Source organism: Gobius niger (genome assembly GCF_951799975.1).
Source record: "Gobius niger genome assembly, chromosome: 4".
Classification (NCBI taxonomy): Eukaryota; Metazoa; Chordata; class Actinopteri; order Gobiiformes; family Gobiidae; genus Gobius; species Gobius niger.
The window spans coordinates 21,766,581-21,778,706 of record NC_136855.1 but is presented as its reverse complement, the minus strand read 5'-3'; the positions used below and the strand labels follow the sequence as shown (position 1 = coordinate 21,778,706).

At 40.4% G+C, this 12,126-nt stretch overlaps 1 protein-coding gene across 2 annotated transcripts in view; it reads right to left on the bottom strand.

Moving 5' to 3' along the window:
* Positions 1 to 12,126, bottom strand: part of LOC306962164 (CUB and sushi domain-containing protein 1-like) — a 388,198-nt gene that overhangs the window by 166,586 nt on the left and 209,486 nt on the right. For both annotated transcript variants that reach the window (XM_079555239.1, XM_079555240.1), the window contains exons 4-5: positions 8,691 to 8,885; positions 5,451 to 5,658 (exon numbers count right to left, since the gene is read on the bottom strand). In XM_079555239.1, the coding sequence (XP_079411365.1) occupies positions 5,451 to 5,658; positions 8,691 to 8,885 (403 nt within the window). The remainder of the gene's footprint in view (positions 1 to 5,450; positions 5,659 to 8,690; positions 8,886 to 12,126) is intronic.

Here is a 12,126-nt window from a genome sequence, read left to right as displayed (position 1 = left end):
GAGCCATCAAAAGACCCCTCCCTGAGGTGGTTCATACGGCTGTAACATGTCAGCTATAAACTTTGGCGCCCAACCATGAAGAGACTTGTACACAACAGAGCTATTTTAAAGTCTATTCTCTAAGCGACAGGAAGCCAGTGCAGCGACCGGAGCACTGGGCCAATATGGTCGTATTTCCTGGTTCTGCAGCTGTCTAACAGCTCCTTTAGAGAGGCCAGTGAGCAGGCCGTTACAATAGTCTAACCGACTGGAGACAAACGCATGAATCAATCTCTCCAAGTCTGGTTTAGACACTATGTTTTTTTATTATGTGATGGAGAGGCCAGGACAGAGCGGTGGTGAGTCAAAACGCGTGTCAGCTTGTGTGTTGGTGTGTTAGCTTGTGTGTTAGCGTGTGTGTTAGCCATTTATGAAGCTGTGTTGCAGATGTCAACTCCTTATAACTGTATTGTGAAGTAACTTCACTTATTGCTGTGATATTTATATTTATTTTACTGCTAATATTGCATGGGCAGATCCGCTCAGAGAGAGGGGGCGGAGTTAACTGAATCGAAGCGTCTTGTCTTCCGGGTTTGCAAAATACCCCCAGAAAATACTTATATTTCCCCCCAAAAAAGTACTCTATTGTGGTAGAGGTACAATATATCATATAAATGCCTATAATTTACTTTGGGATGGCTAAAATAGCATGATGCAGATCCTTTAAAATTCAGGTCTGAGTCTATGATTACCCCAAGATTTCTAGGTGCTATTGAAAGAGCTTCAAGATGACCAATGACATCCTCTCTGTGTTTTTGTGGGCCAAAGACAATTATCTCAGTTTTATCTGTATTTAAGTGGAGGAAGTTGTTTTGCATCCACAAGCTGATCTGTTTGATACAATGACACAGTCTTTCTCCAGGCCCACGTTCCGCTGTCAGTGAAACATAGATCTGAGTATCATCTGCGTAATTGCATAATCTCCTAAAGGTTAGGGTTAAGGTAAAGTTTAGGATTAGGGTAGGCCATGAATAAGCATACTATTAATGCCCTCATTAATATGTTAATAGATAATAGCATAATATTAACAATAATATAATATTAATATCTATGCAAGCATATTATTAATGGACTATTAATTATTCATGCTAAATAAAATCTTATTAAAACGAGCACACCTTAATAAAAAGCGTTACCAAAAAAAGAAAAAAAGAAGGGTTATCCTGTTCACATCAGACTGTGCTGGAAACTATGATGGTGATCTGATGGGGGCAGCGATTAACCGTTTGGACATTTTGATCAAATCCTTTTCAATAAATACGAATCTCAAATTTGTCAAAACATTACTCCTATAACATAACTGTTAGGTAGATAAGGCTTTGTTCTCTCATGATCCTTTTCTGGAATTAAACATAAGACGTGCTGCCCCTGCTGGGTTCGTCTGGCTGTATCAAACGGAGTGCTCCCAGGTAGCAAGAAAGTCCAAAAGCGTTCTATAGCATCAGTGTGACTCAGTGGGAGCTTGTTGTGCAGTTTAGAAAGCAGCGGAGGTAGTAGTGGCATCTGGTAAGGACGCCTCTCCGGCACGCACCCCGGGGGACAAACCGAGGGCCGCATACTAAAAGAGGGCTGCAGTTAGAGCCAGGACGAGATGGAGAGCCTTCACCTCGCATCTGGCCTTGAGAGTGCCGTGAGTCCTTTGGAACGAGCCGGAGGAGCGGAGCACAAAAACAGCATCTGGCCCGCCGCTCTCTGGGCCACGGCAAAGGAATGGCTTGTGACCACGTTCAGCAACTTGAAAAGCACCAGGAGGAGGCAACTACTAAACAGTGTGTTAAGGTCTATGTCTTTCCAAGGAGTACTTCAGGCTTCCAGTACTTGAGTAAGAATTTATGGTACACAGTGCACTCGTGCTGAATATTAAGACTGTGAAGCCTCGGTAAAGTTAAACCAAAGATCCTGCACTTTAAGGGTAAGTTCTCGAAAGTGTTTTTCTTAGAAGGCCCCTACACCTGACTTTTTTTCTCTTCATATTTGTGAATAAAATAAGCCTGATGTAAAAAACAGAACAATGTTGTGCGTGTTAAGACAAACACATGGAGGTAAAAATGATAAGTCTGCATCTAATAATGACTTATAGAGAGGCAAAAAAAGAAATAGACTTGAAAAAAAGACTATTCCGGCTGCAGAGAATGTGCGTGAGACATTAAATATTCGTTGTGAGGGGTTATCCTCCTTTGTTCGTCTTCTTCTGTTGCCAAAGATATGGATCTGCCTTCAAATATCCTTCCTGTGGGACTTTTCTCCATATATGAGGGCTTAGCACTGACATAACATGTCATTTGTGGATGCGCTCTTTACTTTAATTTTGTGTATTCAGAATGAACTTTAGTAAATGTCAAACGGTTTTAACATTTTCACCACATCACATATAGTGACCCCTTTGCTCAATTAATTCCATAATTGGCAATTAGTGTAGAGGCCTGAAAAAAAGATAATGTGGCCAGCTCTATAAATCTGCATACAAACTACTGGAGCTACATTACCGCAAATTCTTCACTTTTCCAACACTTGCCACTGATTTAACATCGAGATGAATAGCGTAATGAGGTAATAAGGGGCAAATAAGATTAATGGACACGGGATGTTCTGTAATGGCCTTAAGCTTAAGAATTCATGGAGCCAAGGATGATGATGGTGCAAATACTGTCTTTGGGTATTTCTCGTGCTTTCAACGATTGAGACAGACAAAGGAGGGGCAGGACAGGCAGAGGCTGAGTGAATGAGACAGGAAGTAGGAATAGCTGTAGGGAGAGTTAAGAGTGCACCACACAATAGAGAGGATGAGAATATCTGTGGAATGAGAAGAAGGGAAAGGGGTGGAGGTTAGGGCTGCAGGAAAAACAGAGAGGTGCTGCACTTGGACCATACAGATAAGCTGGGCAGAGGGAGAGCGGTTTGGTTCACCGTCAGTTCATTGAAAAGCAAGTATTTGAATCAGTGGGTTGTAGAAAATACCAATGGCACCTACACACCTGCCTTTTGCATCCTCTGCCATTATAGCTGACAGATGGCTGCGATGACTTGCAGAAACTGGACTTTAAGGGGACACCAGACTTATCTATCGCCCTGACACGGAGGCTATTATTCACTTTTGTCAGGAATGCAATGTGGCTGGATTTGAGAAGCATGGCTTACACACATGCAGTATCTTTCGTCAAAGGCGAAACAAAAGGGGAACAGTCTTATTTTATCTTATTTAAAAAGTCAAAATTCATTTCTATGTGTTTGGGTGTATTAGGCGGAGCCAGAAGGGGGGGGTTGTATGTGACGAATACTCAACCTGACATTCAAACTGTCAGCAAACAGACAGGAACATGGAACAGGAAATTGCTTCTGGGACAGCCAATCAGAGAGAGTTCTTGGTAAACAGGAAGAAGCCGTCACAGTGGTCCTGTCAGGTGTCAGTCACTGCTACAATGACCTGCCCCCGAGCCTCAGTGAAAATGCCAATCATGGCTTAATCCTTCCTCTTGAGAAATGTACTTTGCTTCCATAGATCTGCTGGCACAAATCCATTTGGGCTTTAACACAATCCATTAGATGTATGCAGGATTCTGAAGAGGGATATTGCCATATAATATTCATTTAAGTCTGGCATATGGCAGCTATTAAATGTCACAAAGGTCTTTTATTTACCAGATTTATTTAATTAAAACCACAATGTATTGCTTTCAAGAACATATATTCTTTTTCATATCACTTTACAACAAATAATTAGATCCGTAGAGTTAGTCGTCATGTCTGGAAAGTAAAACTGCATGTCCACACTACTGTCAAGTTGAACACTGACATTACTGTTTTTGAATGGGCACTGCAATGTACGTATTTTAGTCCATTGCATTTGGGTTGTTATATAGGTGACCTCATCCCGTTTGAGGTCACAAAATGACTTTTTATTCACACATTTTTGTGACCATACAGAAAGTAATTGGAATAGAAAATGGAAGAGACATTGAGGTGATATATACTGACTTTGGAAATGACAGGAAGAGTAGAATAAAACACAGTGACTGGATCTAATCTAATCCATTACCTGTTTAAAGTTAAAGCATGGTAATTAATTGGGTACCAAAAAGTGCAGTGTAATATGGAGCAATTATTTCAAAAAGGACGAATAACATGTCATAAAATGGTAATCCGATTTATTACTGTATCTAAAAGTAAAGTGTGACTTTTTTAACATGAATCCACTCATTTTCTTTCCGAATAGTATTATCTTTAAGCAATTGTGAGAATGAGAAATGTCATGTCAATGTAACAGCGGCTGAGGCTGAGGCAGATAGACTTTATTTGTGGCACATTCATTGGGTGTACACGGTATAACCCATCGTTCCCTGCAATGCAGAGGAGGGGCTGATAGTGGTCCTTGAGTCCTGTCACAGGGATACGAGTGTGTATAAGTGAGAGAGAAAGGCACTTACGCTTGACACTCACAGACAGCCTTGTGAGAATGCCACTGCTGATGTATACAGCCGCATCATGACAGGACTAAACGTGCAATTATTCCCCATTCCTTTGTTTCCATCTGCTCCACTCCACCTCCTTCACTTGAGTTATTTATCTGTCCAACCATCCGTTCGGCTCCTCAAGCTGCCCCACAATCAATGTTTTGCACACATGGTGAGAAATCAAGCCTTTAACAAAGGTGTGCCAAATTTACTGTAACAGCTACATGGCTCGAGCTTTCAGTTCCAAGTTTTCAAGTTTTTGAACAATCAAAGAATTTCAGCTAAGATTTAGTAATGATAATCCCATGTGCATAGCTCAACATACCAAACTTTCTACGATAGATTCTAAAGTGAAGAACCACAGAATATTATCATGTGTGACTGAGAGATTATCAAATGTATTTCTCAACATACATTTATATACAGCAATGTTGACAATATGGCTTTCTAGTGTAAAGTAGAATCATCAAACAAAGGCACATGGTACCTTACAAATTTTTGCCACTTTCAATATCACAAGTAGAGTGTTATTATAACAAACTGTGTACTACACTCACAAACTGTGTTTTCCAGGTACAAAGTGATGAGAAGAAGTCACTAAAAAGAACAAATAAAGCATCACAAAAACTTATCGCGTCCCCTTTGGGAATTGACTAAATCTCCTAAATGAACAGATCTTTTGTCTAAGGCATTAACCAATCAGCATCAGAACCCTGTTCTCGCTTTGATTTTAATATTAGAGCTAGAACAAGCAAAAAAAAAAAATTCAGCTGCCGTGTTGAGAAAAAGTCAAAGGAAAATAAAGCCTCAAGGCCTTTCTTGAAAATAAGTGAGTGTATTACCTACACACAGATCCCTTTATGTGTGAGTGCTTACATTTGATATGGGAGTAATATTTGCCCTGCTAGACTCAGTTAGACTCCCCTTTACACAGCTGGCCGTAACGGAAATTGACCTTACCATATGCTAGGTGCTTCTGTCCCACTGATTTCCAGGAAGTCATACTTGTCTTCGAGAAAAAAGTCATTGAAGACCAGTGCGATGGTGTCCCCCGGCTCAGCGAGGATGGACCATGTACAGTCCAGGTTGTTGTCATACTCTGTGGGGTATCCCGGACTTGTGATGGAGCCCGCTGTGCCTCTCAATGTCCCGCCACAGGCTCCCTCCGCTACACACACCAGACACGAGAGAAGACAGAAAACAACATGTTTAGGATTTCTGTTCAATTTGTGTTTCATAACGTATCAATTTAAGGATGGACATTGAATGGTACAACATATTGCACCCAATGTTCACCTTTTTAAAATAATAATGATTTAATAACTGATACTATGTAATGATTTTTTTTTTTTAATGCATTGTTATGTGTTTTTTACTAGATTTACTAGCACTCATTAACCAACCATAAAGGCTTAAACGTTAAATAAGTAAGGATTAAACAATAAGAAGCCGTGCATTATACAGTTTTAATGCACAACATGGAGGCAAGACCATAGAATAGGTATTATTTATAATGAATAGTGAATAATCTCATTTGATATTATGCTTTATACCATGGTCTGGGTCAATACTCAATTCTGATAGGTTAACTGGCGTGCGTTAAAACTGTATAACGCACAGCTAGTTCAGCAAAATCAGGTTAAATCATGTTCTAATCATGTTGAGTGCCCAGAAAAGCGCTATATAAAACCGATGCATTATTATTATTATTCTATTGACCCTTTAATTGTTAGTAAACATTCATTGTAGCTGTTGTCATAGTAACGATAAACAAATGTCTAACTGTTGTTGGAAATATCAGATAAACCTTGGTCCACCCTAGTCCCTAACCCCTCATTCACTACAGACTATATAGTCCACTGATTCTGTCGGCGATTTGGACAGAAGCTACTACTTTTTCCGAGCTGCGTGTCGTCACACGCGCTGCGGCGTGCAGATTTCTTTTTTAAAATGTGTTTTAATCAGAATTTATTTATTATTACAAGCGTTTATCTTATGAAACAGAACGACAGTTTTGGCACATTTACAGGCGTTTTATTTGACATTTAAATTAAAATTAAAACTATCATCACCAAAAAAAAAATAGTCACTCCAGCGTTAGCTCAAAGACGTGCAGAAAGTAGGTCAGCCCGGTCTCTGAAGTGCCAGCAGAATGAGTGCACTCCTCCTGCTAAAAGTTCGCTAAACTCTGGGAATAATGTATTCCTGCGATAAAGACTGACCAAACACAGTGGAATATTTATGGATAAATATGAGTCAGATGCCTTATATTTACCATGGATTTTGCATGAATGGCTTGAATTATTTGCGAGGAAGCTATCAGTCATTTACAGCTTGAGCTAAAGCTTAGCTGCTAACGCTAGCATTTTTTCACCGCTACTGTTTATATTCAAGTCGTTTCTTCGTGAGAAATACACAACACTTGATTTAAACAGCTGATTTCACTCAGTCGTGTTGTTTAGTTCCAAGGCCTGTTGCTGTCAGGCGTTCTTCTCCGACTCTCGCAATGCATTGTGGTCTATATTGACCTGTCTGGTGACCACCGCTGCTCACTACTTTTCAGAATGCATTGTGGGAAATTTTTAGTGCATTACTTTTTACTCTCTGGACATTCAGACATGAATGTTTTAATGCACTTCGCGGAGGAACACCACTCGGTTTAATGCACGGCTCCTCGTTGTTTAATCCTTACTTATGGCTTTATGATTATTTAAAGATTCAACATGGATATACAGATTTAACAAGCATGTCAGATTGTTCATATAGATTCTACAATATGTTAAAACGTGTGTTGCTTGTTCATTTTCAAGTAGAATAGACCAATTAAAAAGATAAATACTGCTGTCATTTACATATTCATGTCAGTTTTCAAAACAACGTCCCTTGTTAGCTAAACTAATTATGTGTCAAAGAGACAGCATGTACCAGACAGAAGAAGCTAAATGTGTGGCTCGGATATCACTGAGGCTTGTACAGAGCAGCTCGTTTGACTCTGCCCTAAAGTGGAAACTGGGAGGCTCTGTTTTACTGGGTTAACTAATGATCCATTAGAAAAGCTTTTCTCAAGGATTTTTTTTAGCCCATTTGTCTGTTTTTTTTAAAGAAAGATTTGTGGTTGTAGTTATGGTCGGGCCTCACGGTGCTTTAAGAATAATCAATATGCCACAGTCTCACGTATATCTCTAGACTGTGACCTCAATGTAAGGTCACTCCATTCCCATGAACTCAGCAATTACTATGGTTTCAACACAAACGACCCTGTGTTATTATTCAGTACAGAGCAATGTTTTACACAACTCACTTGTTAAAGATAGTCACTTACACACTCTTAACCGCCGCCTGAACCGAGCACATATTTTCCAGTTTGGCTTTACCCAAATCTAAAAGCTTCTTGAAAAAAGTGTCAAAATAGCGACAAATGCAAGAAGAAAATGAGGTCAAAAAAGTGTCAGAAACACAGCAAAAACAATTTAAAAAAAGGAGGACGATTAGTTGAGATTAGTTTTGTAAGAAAAAAAAAAGCAATGAAAAAGAACATCAAAAAGCGATGACAACATGGCAACAACGCAAGGAAAAAAATCAGTTGAGTTTGGACTAAAAAAAAAGGTGAGGGGGACTCAGGTTCCAGCTATCCAGTGACGTCATCTATATCTATAAGTGGGTGTGGTCACCACGGAGACAACAGTTCTGAGGCGGCAGTTTTTAGTGTAAAAAAAACGAACTACCTGGATGACTGAGAAATTACATTGTTTTATCAGTTGAGTTTAGTTTTGTTGGTCTTAGCTTTCAAATGAGCCATTACACTGGCCTATAGACTACAAACATGTAGGAGCTTCTAGATTTGGGTAAAGCCAAACTGGAGAAAATCCACTCAGTTAAAGTGGGAGGGAAGAGGTTAAAGAGCATTTAAGGGAGAGACGACGTTTTGTTTGGTATATTAAATAATTAATGGAGCAAATTAAGTGCCAAATAATAAAAACAAAAAAAAAGTTCCATTGCATTAACTTTCACAACCTCATAACATTGTGTCCCCCCGAATGGCAGTTTGTAACATATAGCTTTCTTTGATGTAAGCCATGCGATATTTTGTTGACGCTGAATTCACACATGACCAGAGGTACACTCACTCAAGGGATACACTTTACACTCACTCAAGGGATTCACTCTCATATACTGATGTTATGGATGGCAGGCACGTACCTCTACAGAACGGAGAGGGGAAGTCCCACTGAGCTCCGCTGCCAGCTGACACAATACACGTGAGGATGTTGTGTCCCTCCAGAACGTATCCCGACTCGCAGCTGTAGCGGATCTTGTCCCCGATGTTGTATCGGGAGCCGTGGATCACTCCGCTTGGGATGAGGCCTGGAGTTCCACATGTATGGCTGGGCAGCACTGAGGAGGAAACAGAACACAGGGTAAGAAACAAATGAGAAAAACAAGCCACGCATGCAATTTGATCTATGGTGAGGAGCTGTAAGTTCACAAAGACACGTTATCTCTTTAATCACTGTGACACTGTGTTTACCTTAACAAAAAATGAAATAAAAGTCCATCTTAAACCCCGCCTTAAAGGGGCTAGATGCAAGTTAGCCATTTTATACTCACTACTGCCACCTTATGTCATACGTGTAACTGCAGCTTCTATATAAAGCTTGTGCATGACGGCACTTCGGACCCGAATGAACACCTTTTTGAGTGACAGTGCAGGATTCTAGAGGCAGTTGTGGTGAATATGTCTGGGCTCATTCTACACATTAGGACATTGTTGAAACATGTAGGGGGGGACTTCCGGTCTGAGCAATGGCGGAGTAAGCAGCAACCGGGAGAGCTCTGTTAAAATCCTTCAGAAATACACTCTAATCTTTGCCAAACGTGGTGTAACCTTACCCAACAAATTAGCTATCATGGGGAGAACAAAACCGAAGAGCCCCCAAACCTCAGAGGAGACGGAGGGAGAAGAAAATCCTCTTTTTAGCCAAAAGACAACATGTGCTGCTAGCAACCAGGAGCTGCAGCCGCCGCCATTGACCCGAACCGACATGGAGGCAATGCTGCTCAAATCCGAAGAACGGATCATCTCAACTTTGCTGGCACAGTTTTCTGCTGATCGAGCGCGGATTGACAGCCATGACAAGACAATTCAAGAGATTGAAACGTCCATGAATGATATGCAAGGTCGACTAATGGAGCTGGAGTATACGTGCGCCTCGCTAAAAAGGGACAACGAAGAACTCAAGCTTAAGACCGACGACCTTGAAAACCGCTCAAGACGCAATAATATCCGCATAACCAATTTACCTGAGAAATCTGAAGGTCCACGTCCATCCACATTTCTTGCCGAGTGTCTTAAAGAAGTATTCGGTCCAGACGCATTCCCCACTCCGTTGGCCATAGACCGGGCTCACCGCATCAATGTTCGTAGACGTAGCGCGGACGCGCCCCGGCCGTTCATCGCTCGGATTCATCACTACCAGAATAAGGAGCTTATCCTGAAGCTTGCCCGAGAGAAAGGTCGACTCATCTATCGTGGAACAGAGATCCATATTTTCCCCGACTACAGCCCAGAGGTGTCCAAAAAGAGGGCTGCGTTCTCCGTGGTCAAGTCCCAGCTCAGAGCCGCAGGATATACGTACAGGATGTATTTTCCTGCTTCGCTTCAAGTCACGGACAGACATGGACAGAAAACAACTTTCTCCACTCCAGAAGAAGCGAAGTCCTTCCTTGCCGGCGTTGAAGAGGAGCCATCATAAACTTTTGTCAGTGTGGCTGTCCTGTACTGATGTGTCTCGTGCAGAATGCCCCGCCTCGGCGCAGATGTAGCCCGGTAAGCATGTTGTTATTGTAAAGACTCAAAGAGCGCCTGTCCCACGCAAATAAGCACCGCTTGGTCGATGTATCCAAGGTAATTATTCTGCGTCTGATTTTAGTGTGGACTAAGTTTATCTCCACCAAGCACCGAGGAAAATCTATAAGGTTATTTTACCTGTTTGATGATTGTTATAGTATATATTTTTATTGTTCATGTTCACAACAGAGTTTGAGAAGAAGTTAAGTTGTTAGTGGGTTTCACTACAGAAGAGTTTTTTTGAATCTTTTTCATGTCAATACGTTTTTGTTTTTTTTTGTTTTGTTTTTTTAATGTTTTTTTTGTTGTTGTTTTTTGTTGCTTTTATTTTTTTATTTTTTATGTTTTATCATTTTTACACTTGTCCTCGTCCCTATATTTAGTCCTCCACGCCCTTTTACCAGTTCAATACAACCACGATTCCAAGCCTCTGATATGTTCTTACCCATAATCTCTACATGGCTGGAATGAATAGACAAAGCAATAATCATAATATCACTTTTGTCTCTCTAAATGTGAAGGGTGTCAATAATACAGTTAAAAGGCAAAAAATAGACAACTACCTTAGGCATTTAAAAACGGATGTCGCTTTTCTCCAGGAAACGCATCTTAAACAGGGTCAGTCAAAACTACTCAAAAGACACTGGGTTGGTCAGGTGTTCCATTCAAATTTCAATGCTAAAGCCAGAGGTGCTGCAATATTGGTGCATAAAGATGTACCCTTTCAGTCGGAAGAAATAATATCGGATACAGCAGGGCGCTATGTAATTGTTCGGGGTCACATATTTTATACTCCTGTTATTTTATTATCATTATATGCTCCAAACTGGGATAACAATGACTTTTTTACAAAGCTTTTCTCTATTTTGCCTAATTATAACAATTACAACATTATAGTAGGGGGTGACTTCAATTGTGCTCTTGATCCCCACCTTGATAGATCTTCCAATAAGCCACAGGCCCCGTTTAAAAGTGCGAAAGCTGTTAAAGACTATATGAACCAATCGGGGCTATCTGACATATGGAGATTTCATTTCCAAAAAAAGAAAATATTCTCGTTTTTTTCCAATGTTCATCACACATATACGCGCATAGACTACTTTTTGGTGGACAATAAATTACTGGAAAATACCCACTCGTGCACATATCACAGTATAACTGTATCAGACCATGCTGCTGTCTCCTTTGTTTTAGAACTTCCGGACTGCCCTAGACCCAAACGCAACTGGAGATTTAACACTCTTCTTCTGGCAGATGAGGATTTTAACAAAGTTTTGGGTACAGAAATAGACTTCTTTCTTGACACTAATAGCTCCCCAGACACCAGTCATTCACTTTTGTGGGAAACTCTCAAGGCATATTTGCGCGGACAAATAATTGCATATTGTTCAAAATTAAATAGGGTCAAAAACACAAGGCTTCACGATTTAACTTGCTCAATTGCGGAAATTGATGAGCAATATTCAACTTCTCCATTGCCATCTCTGTTTAAAGAAAAATTGCGGCTGCAGACAGAGTATGATTTACTGTCTACAGATCAAGCCACACAGTTACTACTAAAAGCACGTCATAACAGCTATGAATATGGGGAAAAGGCGAGTAAACTCCTAGCTCATCAAATTCGGCAAAACTCAGCTTCTCGTCTAATCACTAAAATACAAGACAGTGCTGGGGAAACGGTTATAAATCACAAAGAAATAAACAATGCTTTTAAACAGTTTTACACAACACTGTACACATCTGAAAATCAAAGTGATTCATCCCAAAAAAATATTTTTCTTGATGAAC